Source organism: Suillus subaureus, assembly GCF_016647635.1.
Source record: "Suillus subaureus strain MN1 chromosome Unknown BJ212scaffold_14, whole genome shotgun sequence".
NCBI lineage: Eukaryota > Fungi > Basidiomycota > Agaricomycetes > Boletales > Suillaceae > Suillus > Suillus subaureus.
This window is the reverse complement of record NW_024538570.1, coordinates 92419-112679: the sequence shown is the minus strand read 5'-3', so window position 1 is coordinate 112679 and position 20261 is coordinate 92419. Positions and strand designations below refer to the sequence as shown.

General features: G+C 48.2%; 5 protein-coding genes across 5 annotated transcripts; 3 read left to right on the top strand and 2 right to left on the bottom strand.

Annotated features, from left to right (window-relative positions):
- Positions 1–2331: 2331 nt before the first annotated feature.
- BJ212DRAFT_1350659 (uncharacterized protein) lies at positions 2332–2873 on the top strand. Its single transcript, XM_041335509.1, has one exon. The coding sequence runs from the start codon at positions 2385–2387 to the stop codon at positions 2823–2825; it is 441 nt and encodes a 146-aa protein (XP_041193490.1). The 5' UTR covers positions 2332–2384; the 3' UTR covers positions 2826–2873.
- A 5861-nt stretch (positions 2874–8734) lies between these two features.
- On the top strand, positions 8735–9433 carry BJ212DRAFT_1350636 (uncharacterized protein). Its single transcript, XM_041335508.1, has 2 exons — positions 8735–9270; positions 9324–9433. Exon 1 carries the CDS (start codon positions 8929–8931, stop codon positions 9154–9156), a length of 228 nt encoding a protein of 75 aa, XP_041193489.1. The 5' UTR covers positions 8735–8928; the 3' UTR covers positions 9157–9270; positions 9324–9433.
- Positions 9434–10128: 695 nt separating this feature from the next.
- Positions 10129–11191, bottom strand: BJ212DRAFT_1480308 (uncharacterized protein; the record flags this gene model as incomplete). The annotated part of the gene is made up of 2 exons (XM_041340060.1): positions 10129–10715; positions 10768–11191. 2 exons carry the CDS (start codon positions 11189–11191, stop codon positions 10129–10131), a joined length of 1011 nt encoding a protein of 336 aa, XP_041193488.1.
- A 1510-nt stretch (positions 11192–12701) lies between these two features.
- Positions 12702–14387, bottom strand: BJ212DRAFT_1299253 (uncharacterized protein; the record flags this gene model as incomplete). The annotated part of the gene is made up of 8 exons (XM_041332836.1): positions 12702–12789; positions 12973–12995; positions 13059–13140; positions 13270–13373; positions 13563–13692; positions 13740–13811; positions 14140–14214; positions 14251–14387. 8 exons carry the CDS (start codon positions 14385–14387, stop codon positions 12702–12704), a joined length of 711 nt encoding a protein of 236 aa, XP_041193487.1.
- A 2680-nt stretch (positions 14388–17067) lies between these two features.
- BJ212DRAFT_1446691 (Nup85 nucleoporin-domain-containing protein) lies at positions 17068–19770 on the top strand (the record flags this gene model as incomplete). Its single annotated transcript, XM_041338290.1, has 12 exons — positions 17068–17215; positions 17291–17361; positions 17411–17493; positions 17546–17633; positions 17682–17929; positions 17975–18376; positions 18425–18507; positions 18539–18620; positions 18669–18975; positions 19028–19154; positions 19205–19459; positions 19511–19770. The coding sequence occupies 12 exons, from the start codon at positions 17068–17070 to the stop codon at positions 19768–19770; spliced, it is 2154 nt and encodes a 717-aa protein (XP_041193486.1).
- Between the last annotated feature and the right edge of the window lie 491 nt (positions 19771–20261).

Genomic DNA, 20261 nt, shown 5'->3' with positions numbered 1-20261 from the left:
ACCCTCTGCGGAACAGGCCGCGTCCGGGATGCGAGGGCAGCATTTGACATTGCATCCATGTACACGGACCAAGATTCAGAAACTATTCATTTTCTACTCCTGATCAAGGTATGTTACATTTGCCTCGCATACTCTCCGCTTCATCACGTATTTCAGGCTATCGCGCTCTTCAATGCAGATCAACATGACGAGGCAAACCTGCTCCTCAAAGAACTTGCTACCGGTTGTCCAAATGCCGATACTCGCGCATGTCATATCGTTGAAGCAAGTATCATGCATTGATGCTGGGTCATCAACACTAATATTTGCAACTCACACATTAGGCATACCTACGTATTCAACTCGGAATCAATGCCTTGAATGGCGTGCGTTACGACGAAGCCGCTGACCATTTCACCGCCGCTGTCAACTTCGGTGATCTATCGCCGACATCGGACATTCATGAAATTTACGAGGATTTGGTGGTGGTATGTTATGCAGATCCGAAATGCTTTTCATAACTGAGTCTCTTGTCCAGCTCTTTGGTTGGGACCTCGAATCACTGTGGCTCACTGCGCACCAGAGACGTTGTCATGCACTCCTTTTGGCAGGTAAACTTCAAGATGCCGTGAAATCATACCAATACATGATGGTATCGAGTGACGAAAATACCAAGGCCGACTGCCTTGACTGGTCCAACGGTAAGTCTAGAGTCCGCAATTTCATGCAGGTTACATTCCTCACCTGCATTTCTTTCAGATTTCAAGCAAGAATGTAGCGTACTCTGCACTGTCAACGGAGATGCCGCTCTCACTGCGCGCGAGTATGACAGGGCTATTGACCTATACTCGGCAGCGATCGACCTGGATTCTGCATCCGATGTCGTCTTTGCAAATCGCAGCAAGGCAAAGTTGGGGAAAATGCTATGGGATGATGCACTTGTCGATGCACAGAAGGTGCGATGGCGTCAACGTTTTCATATCCCGTGTTGACTTTGGTGATGCATAGGTCACCGAACTCAATCCTTCGTCTTACGTTGGATACCAGTTGACACATAAAGCACTGCGTGGCGCGCAACATTATGACGAAGCCATTCAAGCCTTCACAACCATGTTATCCAAGTTGGACGATGCTTCCGAAGCGCAGATACGAGGTAAGCCATAGAACACTCCTGCATCGTCTCAAAATGCCTATCTCGTTCTGTAGATCTGCGTCAGCAGTATGTCTGTCCATCCGAAGCAGAAGACGCTATTCAAAGAGCAGTTTGGATTGCCCTTGAAAACACGCCACTTCGTCTGCTTAACACCTCCACGGGCCTTTTGTGCGATCGAGCAGCGCAGATAAACTCCTTCAAAATGAGTCAAGAGTACAAGGAACTTTTATCATTCACAACGACGCATTCAGACCTCCAAATAGAGCGTATCAAAGACGTAGTGGCGACGTACTTCCGCTGTGTCTTGCTATCACACAGGTGGGAAGAGACGGAGGCACTGCTGCACGACATCCAGGGCAAAGTCGTGTACGAGTTGGATGAAATTGGCGGCATTGGGAAACTGCAGTCTTTCTGCAAAATCGCTCGTAATGCTGGGTATTCCTGGGCATGGATGGACACATGCTGCATCGACAAAAAGAGCAATGCCGAGCTTCAAGAATCGGTCAACTCCATGTTCGTCTGGTACCGCCACTCAGCGCTCACCATCGTCTACCTATCCGATGTCCCTCCTTCATCCGAGTCTGGTGCACTGGCGGGGAGTGTTTGGAATCAGCGAGGGTGGACCTTTCAAGAATTCGTCGCTCCGAAAGTTGTTATCTTTTATCAGAAGGATTGGTCGTTATATCTCGACGATCGCTCTCCTAACCACAAAGAGTCCCCTGCAATCATGAAGGAGTTGGAGGATGCGACGGGCATAGATGCACGGGCCCTGATCTCCTTCCGTCCAGGGATGGCCGACGCACGACGAAGACTTCAATGGGCGTCATCACGCGTCACTACATTACAGGAAGATATCGCTTACTCATTGTTTGGTATCTTCGGTGTCCACCTACCTGTAATATATGGCGAGAAGAAGCAGAACGCGCTCGGGCGGCTCCTGCAGGAGATTGTGGCCCGATCGGGTGACATCACTGTCCTCGACTGGATCGGACAATCTTCCGAATTCAATAGCTGTCTTCCAGCCAATATTGCTTCTTACACCACTCCTCCATACTTCCTTCCATCTTTGTCCGAAGATCATGTCCACTCACAGGTCTCTTCGCTGCGACAAACCGTGCCTACAGATCTGGCGTTGAAACTTTATGACCGGCTTGAACAGCTGCGAGCTCCTCGCTTTGCAAACTGCAGACTTCATTTGCCTTGCATTTCATTCCGTGTCACGGAAGTCAGACGGAGGCGCGGTCTGGCCCCCATGACGTATGGAATCAAGGCAGACGGGCTTCGCGATCTGCTGATCACTACTGAAGAGACCCTAGTTCAGTTCTCGCGGGCAAAGCCCGTTCGGCAGACGTTTTTGCTTGTCCGTCCGTGGGATTGGTATCTCCTTGGGGTACCTGACTTTGCAGAGCAGCCTGACTTCACAGACGATACAGAGAGCATGGGAGATTGGATCGAACCCGGGTCCCCGATAGACGACTCTGACAAGCTACCCGGCGGTTCGTCTGTTGAGGAGCCTGGCTCACGAGCGTTGCGATTGATGGTTCGCCTCGGACAACCTTTCAACGCGATTTTGCTAGCGCAGCAGCGTGTTAGAGAATATAAGAGGATTGCGTCGGATCATCACATCGTTGCACAAGTCGAAGACATTACTTCCTTTGATAATATAGACGTAAGTACCGTAGAAATACTCTAGCTGTATTTTAAAGCCAGTATTCATTCGTGCTTTGATGATCAAACCTGCGTTGTTACCATGTAGCTGCATGCATAAATACCCCATACCCTTCAAAGCCGACATTGAAGACCTATCCATCAGGCACTACCTTTGACGTTAGCACCGTCATCCCGCGCCAAATTGCTGTGCAGATTCACGACCATCCCTGTGGTGTTATCAGTCAAAGACATGCTACGCATTGTGGAACCACTGTACAGACTATCAAAGTAAAATAGGGTCAGACTCACTCACGCTGCATAGCATAAAGTTGAAATTTACTCCGCAAATTACACGTCGCAGACTGAAAACATGGAGGAGACCATCGATGTTGAAGTTTGACTCACTGGTGAACAACCCAAACATTGACGTTAGCAAGGCGAGACCCCATACCGAACGGTCCAAGGACTGGGCTGCAAGATAACACAAACTAGCCCGTGGTCACATCAACCATCAGTAGTAGCACATATAGCTGTGCAGGACTTATTAGAGCTGGAAGATATGTCAGTCGTCCCCACTATCAGTGCTCTCCGTGATTCAACAGATATACCTGTGTGGCTGTGGTGGATGCTGAGATGCGTCTTGTGTTATTCATGATTTTTGCGACCTCCATCCTGGGTTGGATGTAATCGCTGTAGAGGCACTCGTCCAGACTCCCGATATGGGGAGGTTCGCAAGTTTGGGAGTAGGAGGACAAGAAAGGTGTGATGTTGTTTTTAGTCGTTTAGATGCGAGTGGTAATAGTGAAGAATCGACAAGCATGGTAAAGCCATTTTTTCCATCATTCCGATATCTTATAGAAGACGCACTCTTCAAACGTTTAGCTATGTAGAATGTGATTTTAGAAAATGACTGCAATGCACTCATTTCCTCGTCAAAACCTAGCGCGATCACAACCGTACGAGTGAGCTTGAAGTAATTTTTCAACATGATTTCAGTCGCGGTTGTGGCGAATAACCTGAGAAGATGGACATGAGCTCAGAAATAGGACTGGATGTTGGAACACGAGTGCCAGTTAAATTGCTCATCATAGCACGATTCGCGATCCCGCAGTTTCTCCCTACAATGTTATTAGCCAAAAACATGCTACATACAGACCATCAAAGTAGAATGGGATCAAATACTCACTCACGCTACATAGCCTAAAGTTGAGGTCCATAGGAATTTGCCCCGCAAGCAACACTGAAAACATGGAGGCGACCGTTGATGTTGAAGTTTGAGTCACGCTGAGCGGCCCATATGACTATAGCGAGGCGGTACCCCCAAACCGTGACTGAACGGCGCAAGGACTCGGGTACAAGTAGGCACCTCGCAATATTGTTAGAACTGAGCTGTAGACAGATATGTATGGGGGCGCTAAGAGGCTTTTGGAACTGAAACCAGTTGGGCCGGGAGTGGGGGATGGTCAAAGTAGAGATGAATCATGAGCAGGCGAGCCCAGAGTGCTGGAAGCAAAGGGCTCAGTCACAGAATTGGTGACAAGTTTGAGACACCAGAAGAAAGAACCTTGGCTGCATCCGGTGCACAAGCAGGTCTTTGGAGTCGACAGGATCAAGGGATGATATTTCAATAAGCTATATGCATGCGTTCGAAGGAGTGACGTGGTGATGTGCTGGAGTAGTTGCTCGACACGAAAAACAATGATATTCATGCACTCATGCACTCATGGAGGATAAATGGTCAGATTCAGGGGCTGGGAAGCACAGACTGCTCAATTGGATGCGATGGGATACATTCTGGAAGCTTTGAAGACAAGAGGATGTATGTATGCACTGAAGCGCTAGGAGGGTATGGTGTCGAGGACGGCGGGTATGACAATAGGGTGCATTCTTACCGCAACAGCGATGGAGATATGGAGGCCTCGTGCCTGGGCGTCTATCGAGATGAGGCAGGTTGACGCAGTGAAACAGCATCAAACGCACAAAATGCGCACCCCTGCAGCTTAGAGAAAGACACCCACAATCCCTCTTAAGTCCACCTTAACCTTGCCCAAGGCCATCAAGCTCCAGTAAAATGTCGAAGCTCATTCCGATCACTACACCCCTACGAGAGTTCAAAAGTCATGAAAGCTGGGTAAAAGCAGTTGCAGTGTTCCCCGATGAACGACGGATGGTTACGGGCTCGTACGACAAGACACTTCGTCTGTGGGACTTGAAGACAGGTGTTGTATTGAAAAAGATGGAGGGGCACCGTGATAGGGTGGTGAGATTGGCAGTATCACGAGATGGGCAATTGATAGCAAGCGGTGATGCTGACGGAGAGGTCATCGTCTGGCACGGAGGAACTGGGGAATCGCTCACTCAACCCATCCGAGTCAAAGCCCACTCCAGTTTGATCACCTCGTTAAATTTTTCTCCTGATGGAACAGTGCTGGGCACTGCAGGTTTATGGGAGAAAACGATGAAGCTGTGGAACACCAAAACCTGGAAGCAACGAGGAGATCCAATAAAGTGTAGTGATGTCAACTGCATACAGTATTCACCATCAGGAAAACATCTTGCCATCGCTACAGACCGTAACGTCCAAATTTACAATCCAGACACGAGGGAACCTATTTTGTCCTTCAAGGCTCACATAAGACGGAACTTCTCACTCGCGTGGACGCCCGATGGCACACGCCTTCTCACAGGCGGTGATGATGTTGATCCTACCATACGCGAATGGGATACAACAACCTGGCAACAGGTCGGGGATCCTTGGACGGGCCACTCTAAATACATCAATGTCATTGCTGTTAATCCTGCTGGCACACTCATCGCATCAGCATCTTATGATAACCACGTCCGTCTCTGGCAGCCCTCAGACGGACGAACTGTTGCCACCTTCAAGCACTCATTCTTTCCGACATGTGTCACTTTCTCCGTGGACGGCAAGGGCGTCTTCAGCGGAGGTGACAATAAGATGATCTCAGAGTGGGCAGTACCCGACGACATCAATTCAAAGGCATGTTTCCGTCCTTGACTCACATGCCACAAATCGAGCATGTTTCGTGCAGGTCCCAGCCATTACAGCAGACCGTGATGCACGCATAGATAGAAACTCGTCTGCCCCCGAAGGGCTACTTACACAAGACATCAACACTGATGCGAAAAAGCATACTTCCTACGCCCATCGCTCAAAGGCATGTTTCCGTCCTGGACTTATGTACCACAAATTGAGCATATTTCGTGCAGATCCTAGCCATCACGACAGCTCGCATTGCATGTATAGACGGAGATTTATCTACCGCCGAAAAACTACTTACACAAGATATCGACACCGATTCGAATGACCATACTTCCTACGCCCATCGCTCATTCGTGATGGCCCGAAAACACGACTGGGACAACGCTCTTCAGGATGCAATCAAGGTGAGATTCACTGACCGGTCGTGGCCCCCTTATGAAAGGCTAACTCGATGGTGACATCGCACAGTCCATCAGGATTCAGCCCTCATTGACAGGCTATATCTCCAAGGGAATCGCTCTCTGTGGAAAAGGCCATGTCCGAGACGCGAGGGCAGCATTCGATGTTGCATCCATGCACACGGACCAAGATTCAGATACCATTCATTTTCTGCTCTTGATCAAGGTATGTTAGAATTGCCTAATACTCTCCGCTTAGCGGCTTCGTCACGTGTTTTAGGCCATCGCTCTCTTCAATGCAGATCAACATGACGAGACAGACCTTCTCCTCAAAGAACTCGCTGCCGGTTGTCCGAATGCCGATACTCTCGCGTGTCGTGTCGTGCAAGTGAGTATTATCCATAATTAGTCATCAACACTCACCTTGCAACTCGCATATCAGGCATATCTACATGTTCAACTCGGAATGAAAGCCTTGGATGGCGCACGTCACGACGAAGCCGCTAATCATTTCACCGCTGCTCTCAACTTCAGTAATTTATCACCGAGCTCACCCATTCATGTTATGTATGAGGACTTAGTGGTGGTACGTTAATACACATCCGAAATACTTTTCATAACTGAGTCCCTTGTACAGCTCTTCGGCTGGGATCTCAAATCTCTGTGGTTGACTGCACACAAAGAACGGTGTCAGACTTTCCTTTCCACAGGTAAAGTTGATGAAGCCCTCGAATCACGAAAATCTATGATGGACAACGTCGACGAAACAATGAAGGCCAGCTGCCTTCACTGGTCAAATGGCAAGTCTGGAGTTTGTAATGCTGCGCAGGTTACAATCCTCACCTGCACTTCACTCAGCTTTCACGGAGGAATGCAACGCACTCTGTCTTACCAACGGAGATGCCGCCCTCGCTGCAAGCAATTTTGACAGGGCTATTGACTTGTACTCGGTGGTGATTGACCTGGATTCTGCATCCGATGTTGTCTTTGCAAATCGCAGCAAGGCAAAGTTGGGGAAAATGCTATGGGATGATGCACTTGTCGATGCACAGAAGGTGCGATGACGTCAACGTTTTCATAGCCCATGTTGACTTTGGTGATGCATAGGTCACCGGACTCAATCCTTCGTCTTACATTGGATACCAGTTGACACATAAAGCACTGCGTGGCGCGCAACGGTACGACAAAGCCATCCAAGTCTTCACAATCATGTTGTCCAAGTTGGACGATGCTTCCGAAGCGCAGATACGAGGTAAGTCGTGGAACACTCCTGCATCGTCTCAAAATGCCTATCTCGTTCTGTAGATCTGCGTCAGCAGTATGTCTGTCCATCCGAAGCAGAAGACGCTATTCAAAGAGCAGTTTGGATTGCCCTTGAAAACACGCCACTTCGTCTGCTTAACACCTCCACGGGCCTTTTGTGCGATCGAGCAGCGCAGATAAACTCCTTCAAAACGAGTCAAGAGTACAAGGAACTTTTATCATTCACAACGAAGCATTCAGATCTCCAATTGGAGCGCATCAAGGGAGTGGTAGCGATGTACTTCCGCTGCGTCCTGCTATCACACAGGTGGGAAGAGACCGAGGTGCTGCTGCACGACGTCCAGGACAAAGTTGTGTACGAGTTGAATGGACTTGGTGGCATTGCAAAACTGCAGTCGTTCTGCAAGATCGCTCGTAATGCTGGGTATTCCTGGGCATGGATGGACACATGCTGCATCGACAAGAAGAGCAATACCGAGCTTCAAGAATCAGTCAATTCCATGTTCGTCTGGTATCGCCACTCAGCGCTCACCATCGTCTACCTATCCGATGTCCCTCCTTTATCACAGTCCGGTGCACTGGCAAAGAGTGTTTGGAACGAGCGAGGATGGACCTTTCAAGAATTCGTCGCTCCAAAGGTTGTTATCTTTTATCAGAAGGATTGGTCGTTATATCTCGGCGATCGCTCTCCTAACCACAAAGAGTCCCCTGCAATCATGAGGGAGTTGGAGGATGCGACGGGCATAGATGCACGGGCCCTGATCTCCTTCCGTCCAGGGATGGCCGACGCACGACGGAGACTTCAATGGGCGTCACCACGCGTCACTACATTGCAGGAGGACATCGCGTACTCGTTGTTTGGTATCTTCGATGTCAGCTTACCTGTAATATATGGCGAGAAGAAGCAGAACGCGCTCGGGCGGCTCCTGCAGGAGATTGTGGCTCGGTCGGGCGACGTCACTGTCCTCAACTGGATCGGACAACCTTCCGAGTTCAATAGCTGTCTTCCATCCCATATTACGTCCTACACCACTCCTCCACGCGCCATTCCATCTTTGTCCGAAGATCACATTCACACACAGGTCTCTTTGCTGCGACAAACCGTGCCTAGAGATCTAGCATTGAAATTTTATGATCAGCTTGAACAGCTGAGAGCTCCTCGCTTCGCAAACTGCAGACTTCATCTGCCTTGCATTTCATTCCGTGTCACGGAAGTCAGACGGAGGCGCTGTCTAGCCCAGGAGACTCCCACCACGTATGGAATCAAGGCAGACGGGCTTCACGACCTGCTGATTACCACTGAAGAGACCATAGTTCAGTTCTCGCGGGCAAAGCCCATTCGGCAGACGTTTTTACTTGTTTGTCCATGGGACCGGTATCTCCTCGGGGTACCTGACTTTGCAGAGCAGCTTGACTTCACAGACGATACTGAGAGTATAGGAGATTGGACCGAGCCCGGATCCCCGATAGATGACTCGCTGATGGACAACTATGACAAGTTACTGGGGGGTTCGCCTGTCGAAGAGGAGCCTCACGCACGAGCGTTGCAGTTGATGGTTCGCCTCGGACAGCCTTTTGACGCATTTTTGCTGGCGCAGCAGCGTGTCGGAGAGTACAAGAGGATCGCGTCGAACCATCCCATCGTTGCACAAGTCAAAGACATTGCTTCCGTTGATAACATGGACGTGGGTACAGTAGAAATACTCTAACTGTCTTTTAGGGTCAAACATCTCTGACCGATATTCGTTTGTGCTGTGATGATCAAACCTGCGTTAGATACCCCAAACCGTTCAAACCGACATTGAAGACCTGCCCATTAGACACTACCTTCTCCGTCACTACTGTCATCCAGCGCCAAATTGCTGTGCGAACTCACGACTACCCGAACCCTCCTCCACACTTCGTGGGAGTTGGAGATATAAACATGACCTTGCTCCGCAAGGTGACTTCAGCCGTGACGGGTGACATCTAACATATGAGCAGACGCCTAAATATTGTTGGAATAGAATCGTTTGCTCGTCGTTTCCCACGGCTGCTCACCATATGCGTAGTCCACATGATGTGTTACCATACACGGATAGGTTCTGCACCTACAACGCCTGTACCTACGAGCTCATTGGTTCACGACGACAAAGGAACTTCAACACCTATTGCTGTTTGACAGCTACTGGGGTGTGCAGGTAGTGTCCAGGCAGAGCGCCCTTGCCATTCAGGGGTATTCCGCCGACCAAGGTATCATAATAAGCTGGACCCTTTTGTTTGTCCAGCTCCACAAGTAAATAGAAACGGCAAGACGAAAAAAAAAACCCCGATCTATCGATATGCATGAAAATAGCTGAAATATTTCTTTTCACTCACGCGACAACGGTGAAAGCGAACAACGGCCCAAGTACTTGCTCTGAGCTGCCCTACTAAGCGACAAGCTGGAGAGGACATTCATGTTGGTGTCTGGCTCGTAGTATACAGCGTGATCTGCTGTACGAGAAGCAGAGAACCTCTCTTGGTCTTCTGGCCCACCAATAATTCAGTCTTTGCTCTAATATATAGCAAGACCACAAAAATAAGGTAACCACACCAACAGGCTAGGTATACCAACAGATCGACGCAAACTGTAATTTAAAGTGTTATGGGGTAGTGCCGCGTAGCGTGTACAATCGAGTGATGTGCGGTCAAGGGGATATCTATTTCACACTAGTTGACGAGTGGGTAATAGACCGCATTGACAATGGTAACTGCGTCTCGAACCATGTCCGAAACATACATCCCCTTTCCAATACGGAAAAGTTACGATCCTCCACATAAAACGAGGCGATCAAGGTAAGGAGAAATAGATCGAGTTCCAAAAAAGGTTTGGGCGGCAGAGGGGCTCTTATTCTGTTTTCCATTGCTAACTTTAAGGAGCTGCGTTTAATCTCCCGGCAACTAAAAGCATCCCCTGTGAGCCAGCAATCGAGTGGTCTGTCCTTGCTCAGGAGCTTTCCGTCCTCATACTGAAGACAGACCCAGATGAGGACCCACATGAACGATTCAGCGATGTACTGGTACATGTGCTCCGCTTTGCCTTTGATGGCTTTCTTTGTAAGAAGGTCCACCGCCATGAATGGTATCATTCCTGTGCGCTCGTGGCTGCCGGACCCATTTTCAGGCGATGTCAAGTCCCAGTCGTTGATAACACCCATCATTGAACCGCTCATGGACCGGTAAACCATGAGATTGCTGGGGTTGACGTCACACTGACGGACACCGCTGATCCAGAGGATACGATGGTCTGTTTTTGCAGTTAATGGACAATGGTGAACGCGATGAGGAACGGCACCTACAGATTATCACTACCCACCACGCGCGCCTAAACTCTTTCTCGCTCAGCTTCGTGATCGGCTGAAGTTTCCAAGATACGTGGATGTTCAACATGCGACTGCGTCGTACAGGGTCGTCAATATCTAACTCCCTTCTGAGTTTTTCTGTGGATGTCTCTTCAACTTGATGGAGCCAGATCATCTCTGGGACGTGGCCGTCCACCTGTGGCTTGTACTGTGCAATTCCATGCACCGCGTTGAGCATACCAGGCTCACTCCGGTACGAGCCACTTGGCCAATGGAGCTTGGTCACCGGTTCGTTGGAGTTATGATGAGGATGACTCGATAACAGACACGATAGCTTTTCACTTTTCATTGGGAGAACCGTGTTCGCATGTCCGCGCAGCCCGAGATGAGCCCTGTGCTCGTCGGATTCCAGATCAGCCATCCTGAGGGTACCGCTCGACGTGATCGGTAGGAGATGATTCAAGCATAGGCTCGAATTTTTAGTTATAAAGGCCCTGTTGCGAGTCGTGCATTCGCTGCATAGGGCTAGAAATCGGTGAGCGTCCTGAACGAAGTTGATACCCAAATATGGAGTGTGTAAGTACTGCTGATCAAAATAAGTACTAGGCGCAATGATGCCTTCTGGCAGCCTACGATCGTGACGCACTTACACCTGATATTACTAACAGCGCCATGATGCATTACGAAGAGAACCGTCATGGAAGGAAGCGATTGACATTGCGCCTCCTTCTCACCCGGCGTAATGGTCGTATATATCGTATATATTCATCGTGTCGTTTCAATGCTTTCGGCAAGACTCATTGGGGCGTAAATGATTAGAAGCATGCTTCTTGTACGCATATCACGTCTGACCCTGAACGAAACATCAGTAATTTAATTGATTGTTGACGAGCTTGTTGCGCAGTCATACCAGTTGGCAAATTAGAACAGCCCAGTAAAGCACATCATCGTGGCAAACACGTTGATTATAACTCAATCGCTGCGCTATAAAAAAATCCGAAAATAGCGATACCAAGGGCTGCCCTCGCCTTGTGACTTACACCCGGAGACATGGGTACATACAGCAGTAGAAGCTGGGCATGGTGAACGTAAAGTTTGGTGCATGCGTGACGTTAAATAGCTTGTGCTTCGGTTAGTATGGATCGTCCAGAGCCGTGAAACTGTGAAGGGGTGAGTGTATGCACGTTTGCACAAGGCTTATTTCTGGGTGGCCTTGCGCCGGAGAGGGTAACTATGTAATTGGTGCTTGGTTCGCCCTGTCGACTGTGAGAATCACTACTTGGGTTGGGTAGGGGATACGTCACCGAGCCGTGTTGCAGCCTCTTCTTGTCGGTAGCTCAGCACAAAAGTGCTTCGGATACTCAGCTCTTTGCAGGTGGTACGCTCGGTAGGAGCGAGAGCTGCACTTTGACCTAGACACAGCACAATCCAGGACCTTGGTTATGTTCGTCGACAGCACCACCGTATATCGTAATCCATGGTGTCGGAGGGTACCTAGGGCAAAGGGATTCCGCTGTTGTAATAGCAATCCCCTTTGTTCCATCTCGAGTGGACTTTGACTTTGAAGCCACATCCTATCCACTAGTCTGCATTCCCATAAGCTTCGAGCGTCGTCACTGGTCGTACGTCACTAGTGATTTCGGTGACTCAGCAAGTGGCTAGAGGGTTCTGGGCACAATTCGGCTGGTGTATTTTATTCTCGATGAGGGAAGCCATTTGTCATGCCTAGCATAAATATCAATTCGCTCCACAGACGGATTGGGGAAGGAGTGAGACAAAAGAAAGCGAACTAGGACAACCTTCGTGTTCCAACCATCTGCTCTCACCAGTGCTGTCGTGCTAATCTGGATGCTACTGCAGCGCTGCCATATAAGGCATGGAGAGAGAAATGTGGGCTTACCGATTGGACCGAAATCCATGATCCTCTCAAACTACTCCTTCAATTTGCTGACGTCGTGCAGTTTCTGGAGGCGCAGCAGCTGACGACGAACTTCTACAGATAGGATTTCCATGATTTTCCTGAGAAGGACGGCACGAAATTAAGGCCGACTCCCAATCACCTGTGCAAATGATCATTTACTCAAAGAACCCAGACTAAATATTGGTCCAGGATCCTCGACCGAGCTGAAGAAAGGGTTGCTAAGGGAAAATTAGAGGATTGGATGTTTGAATTGGAGCGCAATGGTAAGAGAAAAATCGTACTGTCCGACGTTGTATACAATGCCCTAATGGTCACAGATTGGAGTCAAAAACGACAAAAATAAAGAAGTTGATCGACAGAAACTTACGTTGGGTCTCCATGACTGGAACAGGCTGGAGGTCTGCGACAAAAATTCGCCAGTCACAGGTCCCAGGTCCCTAAACTGTGTCCTTGATAGTAATGATAGGAAACTTGATTCGTATGCATGAATGTGATTTCGGTGGGAGTGTTAGGGCACATAGATGATTAAAAGAATGTTGTGGCATGTTAGCCAGCGGTCATTTTTTTTTTTCACGCACCTAGACCTTGACGTCGTGTCCGAATGTGGTTCACATGTTTCGTAAAACCGTAGATCGTCGTTGAAGGTCTCTAAACGAACTTCAGCCAAGTTGGGGATACGCATCTGGTAGAAGAATATTTTCCAGCATCTCGCATTGGATCGCGGAGATAGAATTTCACAGGATCGGAGTAAGCCAATCTTCTCCAGTGAAACGGGGGTTCCTGACTGGTGGAGCTCGATTTCAGGTCATGAATGAGATGCTTGCTTCACCAAGCCCATGGTGTATGATACGCTGCGACATCTTTCCAGTACGTGCCTCGATCCAATACCCGAGCACTCTCGAGACCGTCCACAACTGGCCAACGCGGGTGCCCGAAGCGGCGACACAGAGGGCGGCTCATAGAAGATAAAACCGGATAACGTGGTAAACGCTGACGGTGAGCTGAACGAAGCTTCATTGGAGTTGTTTTCTCTGTGGTGTTGATTTACCCTGACATCGAGAGCAGGAAGACCAAACCCGATTTGCATGCCACCGCAGGAAGCCGCGTCACATGAAGCAAGCTATATGATGTTGCGAAGGGAAATGACACACATCATAAATGTGAGATAACAATCATATGTAGCAGCGAAACCACGGTGCTGCATGGTATGAAATACGGTTTCGCAGGAGACGCTGTTACTTTCCATCACTGCAGACTGGAAAGTTCGTCTTTGATGCTTCAGTGTATCGAGTGGTGTCACGAGGTATCGGAGGGTGTAATACTTGATGTTATTTGACTGCAGTGAAGTCACTTTTGGCTGGAGTTTATTTTAGATGACAACGGCAATGTGGAAGATGCAATCATTGACCTACCAGGCGTCCAGATACGCAGTTGCAAACAAAGCTTACTATCCCACTTTAGGATTGTCAGCTGGACTCGTTGGGAATGCAACCTCCCAGTCTCTCGATGCCTCACGTGCCTTCCTGTGTCGAGATGGACAGTCTTGTTACGACCCGCACCCAGTAATGAAATATAGCTTTTTTCGACCAGCGGAACGAGACCACTCTTTGCCCAGCAACTTCGACTTCTTCGACTTGTATTCCCCAGGAAGATGAGCGCTGTACATCCGAAGGTAAGAGTTTGCCATTGCGTACATGATGTACCGATTCCTTAGGTGTAGAATATGCCTTCTTCTCTGTGATCGGCACACCTGAGCAACATGAGCAGCGATGTCCAAGGAATCGGTGCCCTGGTTGGAGCGCATTTGATGCCGGCTGCATCTCAGTACGAATGTCGACAATCGGACGCGCAGATGGCGTGCTGGTGTGTTCCTACTCTCAACTGGCTAGATATAATCTTTTGGTATCACAGACTTCAAAGCCAATCAGATTCTGCTCACCAATCTGAGGGTCATCAAGCAGACGAGGATGGCCTGTTCTTCATTCCCTAAACATCATACCGAACCGTATTGAGTACAACTCATCGTCTTGTGAAATAAGTATAACTGGCTTGACGTTGAAGGCGAGACAGACAATTGTGCCAAGACATTCCAAGCGCAAGCGGTGGCCAGTGCGGTGATGTGACTAACGTTCCAGGTGCCGACAAAGGTACATTTCGTGCGAGCGAGGAGCGATAGTCCTTGTGATATTTCTTTATTCTCTGTGGCAAGGTCGTATTATGACCTTTTTTTTTCTGGATTAGAAGATTTTTTTCCTCGTGGCGAAGTCATATCAGTGTGGCCATGGCTAAGTCGTGCAAAATATGGACCGGTCGAAAGTGGTACGTGCACGTTGCCTCAGGCTAAAATTATTTTTCGTTGCGAAGGGAATCGAAAATGACAGACATGCCAAAACCTATGAAAACGAATGTTTGTCCAATAATCGCTACTGAATTATGTGTACTACCATAGGACGATGGCATGTCCAGGACTTGAAGAACAGATCAGTGAAAACAAGTGGAATGTTACCTGATTTTGCGCCAATGGCTCCACCTCGGAGATCAAAATGCTCATTCACGCCACTGAACTGCAAGCTCGGGCTTCAACACGCTGACGACTTAGCCCTATCAGTTCATGATCTATACATTTTATGGACCGTCAATTCCGCTCCTGAGGTGACGTGCGTGCCTCTCTTGTCACAAATAAGAACAGAAAAGTATGGTTCGTTCTAGTAAGTCTAGAACTTAAGAGCTGTGATGGCCACTGAAATGACCCTCTCAGCTTCTCTCTTAAACCGTCCACGGTCCCTGAATAATGCATGGAGAAAAATATCGATGAATAATATTCAGATACGATTGGATATTCAGCGAGAGCCTTATAAGCTGATCACGAAGTCCATGACCAGGTTGGATGTCACGCAAACCGGTTCGTAGTTTGCCAATCTGCGATCACCGTGGAACTGCTAAAATGGAACGCCCGAAAACGAAGGCAAGAACATGCTTCAATGTTCTGATCTATCGAGAAGCTTCGATAGATAGCATTGGGTCTTCAAATCAGTCATCTACATGAGGTGGCCGCAGGGCAACTCTCACGGACCATCACTTTGCCAAAACCTTGGCCTTCCTGAGCTGGAGGGCTGAAACTAGGTCAATCGAGATTGAAGGAAAAATTGAGCCCTTTGCCCCATGTAGTAACATCAACCATCGGTGCTATCGCACAGGATTCTCAAGCTCTGGGCACCACGGCACGTAGCCCGCTAATTAGGTCCTGAGATATATGACGTTTTATCGCGGCCTTTCTGCAAACGGGAGGACAACCACCAGGCTGAACTACCGTGAATGCGGCAGTCACTCAGTAGCAGTCTTGAAAGCTACTGCGCTCCGTCCACAAAATGTACTCTCATCTCTTTCAACAAAAGGAATCTGACAGCCATACTCACCTTTGTATTTTCTTTTCTTGGTCTTATCTTTTTATTCTAAGGTTTCAAGAACCAGGATAAGTCAGGTGGACCAGCACCACGGAAAAATTCCGAGCTCGGATTAAGGTGGCCGTAGATATTCGCGGAAATGAGCACGACATCAAGGGTGTGGGTGCACCTTCGAATAAACGCCGATTGAAAAGGCCCAATCTGCATTAGGTCGTCGTAACGCGCCCTCCTGCAAAACGCTTTAGCTTGATATGCCTAATAAACGTCGATGTGTCATGCAGCCAGGACCATACCAATTTACCATATACTAGCACTAGGGGATGATATGTGCTGATCTTATCCATTGCGCCCGGGCATAGGTAGCTGTAAGCTCATCGGGGAGGTCGAGACTGTCATTGAATGACGAAACCGTTGAGTGTTCGTAATAAGACGCTGCCTGCAATTTTTTGGCAGTTAATTACGTAGTGAGTCGAGTTTATGCTAACAATATTACATTACATATATATATCAGTGAACCTTAAGTTTAAGCTTAAGCTTCAGGCTGGAAATAATCAGGACATCCAGGATGTATGCACATAGTGGGATTAAGAAATAAAATCGTTTTTGGAAAGTTGTGATCAGCAGTCGGCAGAATCGGTATCGCACCTGATCAACGCATCAATGCATCAACCCTTTCTTCAACACTCTTTTGTTTCTAAGTTTACGGCGCCGAATGCAGCACCGCTGTTCCCGGTAGATATTTCCCTATCATAATCGATATTTGCGTTTATTTGACCTACTATTTGTTAATATATCATAGTATCCGAATGAGGAAGCTCATGTAATCAACATGCATCAACCAACCAACTGAGACCAACCACCTCAAACTTCTAAGTAGACCGTCCCGGACTCGCTCCATTATATTCACACGTGATAGCGCAGAAGAGCAGGGAACTCTTATACTTATTTGCAAGTGTCACTCGTTAAAACCCGATGAGCTCCATTGATCATCACCTCAACCTCTTCCCTCCTCTCATTCAAGTCGGACACGCTGAACAGTTCATCCAGTCGGGAAAGACGCTTCTATCTGTTCAATCACCTTTGAACCAGTCGTACGCTGTATTTCCATCTGCCAGAGTAGGTTTCACACCGTCAGATTGCTTCAACGAAATGCCAATTCATAATTTGTATTAGAAAGATGTTCCGAGCATAAAAGCCAGTGGTGTGGAAGAACAGCCCATATTCTTTGCGAGCAATGAAAGTTCGCCATCATCTGAAAGACGACTGGTGTGTCCATATGATCTATACTATATCGCACGCGTTCATTTTTGGATAGTTCATTGGAGATACATCCATAATATTTGCTGCGTTACAAAACTTGACTAACACGGCTCAAAGCCGAGGACAGGAATGGTGCTGGTCTTTGACTGATAACTTATTTGTCATACACGCTAATCCCGTGCCACATTAGGTTACACAGTCAAGAAACTCACGATGTGATCAGAAAGCTAACCCTGGATTATGTTAATTTTACCAGGGAATGCTGGATACACACCTCAGTGAGTATCTGCATGTTGTCTAACTATGAGATGTTGATCGGGAGATAGCAAACGTCTGCTCAGTCTCAGGGTTCATCCCAATTTTCCGGTGATCACTATCGCAGCTTATACACGTGTCTTGCCCTATTTGCTGTTTTATACGTACCCGAGTACGGGTACGAAGACGCACCAGTAGGTGACGATTTAATGGAGTGGCTGAATGTCCACTTCATCGAACCTTCCACGGAGGAGGGCGATCACCTATCAGGTCTAGATCGTCCTTGGGAAGACGAGACATTCTGGCCATATCTTGTCAGGTAGGATCCTATTTTCATAATTCTCAACAAACTAATATCGTACAGGGTGACTTTGAGAGGTCTTTCAAAAGCCGCAACCTTCTTCCTCGCAACGTTATCAACCCACCCGTCCGACAACCTCCGCCGGCTTGCTCAGCGATTGTCCCCATTACTTCAATCTCAGCCTCACCTTCAGTCTTTTGAGGCGGAGCGCGATTTTGCATATGCTTCTCACCGATGGAAGGATAAGGTGAAAGCTCTGCGAATTGAACTAGACAGTGTGTCTGAATCTGATCGGCATGACGGAATTGAGAATTGGTGGGATCGTCTAAGTGATATTGTTGGTATACTGGAAGGACGCAGTGAAGTCATTCGTCGGGTCTGCGAAGATCTTGGCGCGGACTGGAGAGAAATTTCTGTCTCATGGGGCGTATTTGCCGATGCAAGATTACGAAGACAGGATTTACCGTATGTTACTCCCTTTCAAGACCGAATTTATACTGACATCCTCAAAAGTGAGGTTGTGTCTCAGGTCCTTGATGACATGCCCCAAGATCCGACGAATTTGGAGGATATGGTACATGCAGCGCTGTTCAGCGGTGACCCTGCCAAAGTCCCTGTCCCATGCAGCGCAGCTCGACCCCTGGCTTGCTGCGCATATGGCAGATTTGATGCAAGCGTTATCTTTAATCGAAAGGGATGCAAATGAGGAGTACGTCGAAGTCTTTTATTGGGGTAACAGTACTTATGCGTTCTGCAGCTCAGGTCTCGATGTCAGAGATTTTTACGTGCTTGGTTATGCACAGTATCTTCATGCTGATCCTGCGCTTTGGAGAATTACTGTGGCGTACATGTTCTCTTGTGGGGAGATTGGCGTCAGAAGTGCCGATGAAGTTTTAATGCACGTTCCGCTCAAGTTGCGCTTCGTCGGATCAATTACTCATGGCCAAGGGGAGCAAAACGGTGCCGATAATTTAAAGTCTGGAGATCTTGCGGGTGTGATAAAAGATATCAATGCGACGTGCTATGAATATCAGCGGGAGGAAGTCCGACGAACTATTTGCCGCGTATGCATCATCTTAAATTTACACCAATTGTGTTCATCATGTTTTCATACAGATAGCCGCTCAGACCTTTGTACAAGAAAAGGAATACGGACTCGCACTTTCATATTCTTCTTCAGCGGAAGACTGGCCTGGACTAGGTCGCGTGGTTGATCGCGTTTTACAAGAATATATCACTGCAGGTATGAATAGCTTCAATCTTATTGCTTGGTGTTGAATGAAATATCATCAGGGCCGGAACAATTCACCCGTTACGTGGCTGGCATTGCGCCGTCACTCCAGGCACTTCAGATGCAGTCCGGTGCACAGGGCATCTTCATCCACCGCTTGATGTTTGCTGTTCGTTACGCTGAATTCCATCAGCGCCTAAGTAATCAAGATCTGCAAGATGCTGCGTGGGATCTTGTATCAATGTTCCACGACGGGCTTACTCCGAAATCGTGGTGGGCGGTTCTACTGTGCGATTCCCAACAACTTTTGCAGCATGGTACGTAAAGAACTCCGTATACGCATGTCGGATGCCTAACTTTTCTGCTAGATGCCACATTGCTCTTTCCGTATGCAAGCGCGTGCATTCTGCTACAGCATTTGGAAGAAGTAATTGCGCGAACTGATCAAGGATCCGGCGATGAATATCTCCGTATCTTGATCTCAAAACTCGGTTCTGGTGGGACAAGTGAGGCACTCCATGCACTCCAAGGCGTACGGCTGGCACTGGCGAAGTATTTTGCTAGGTGCACAATGATTGGCACTGGGGGGAAACAGATCTTGGAGCGCAAATTCACCGCTGCGGTGTGACACCTGATTTTTGCGTCTTTGCAGTTATCGTGATTGATTGACATTATGAGTTAGTACCACTTTAATGCAGCACCAAAAAAGCCCATGTGCTGTCCGAAAGGCGAACTTTCGTATCGCTAGCCAACTGCGCTCGATGAGAGTGTTATACCTAGGCAAAACTTGAGCCTCATCTTTTACTTTTGGCCCGACTGGAATTTTACTCGATTCTTTATTCCCTGTTATACCCAAAGTGCGTAGGGTTCCTCCCATCGTCATGGAACATTTGAATTTTGGTGCCGAGCAAATTATCGTAGAAGAGCGCTAGAACCTTGAGAACCTTCGTGGGACCTCATTTAGTCCGAGGCCATCAAGGAGGTCTCATTCAGAGTTCCTGTTGGCTCTTGTTGGACATTGTATGTCTTCAATGGGGATGCCTAATTGTCGATTGTCGATTATAGCATGCGAAGCCTTGAAGATCTTGTCTCGACCCGTGCCTGTCAATTTGCATGCGG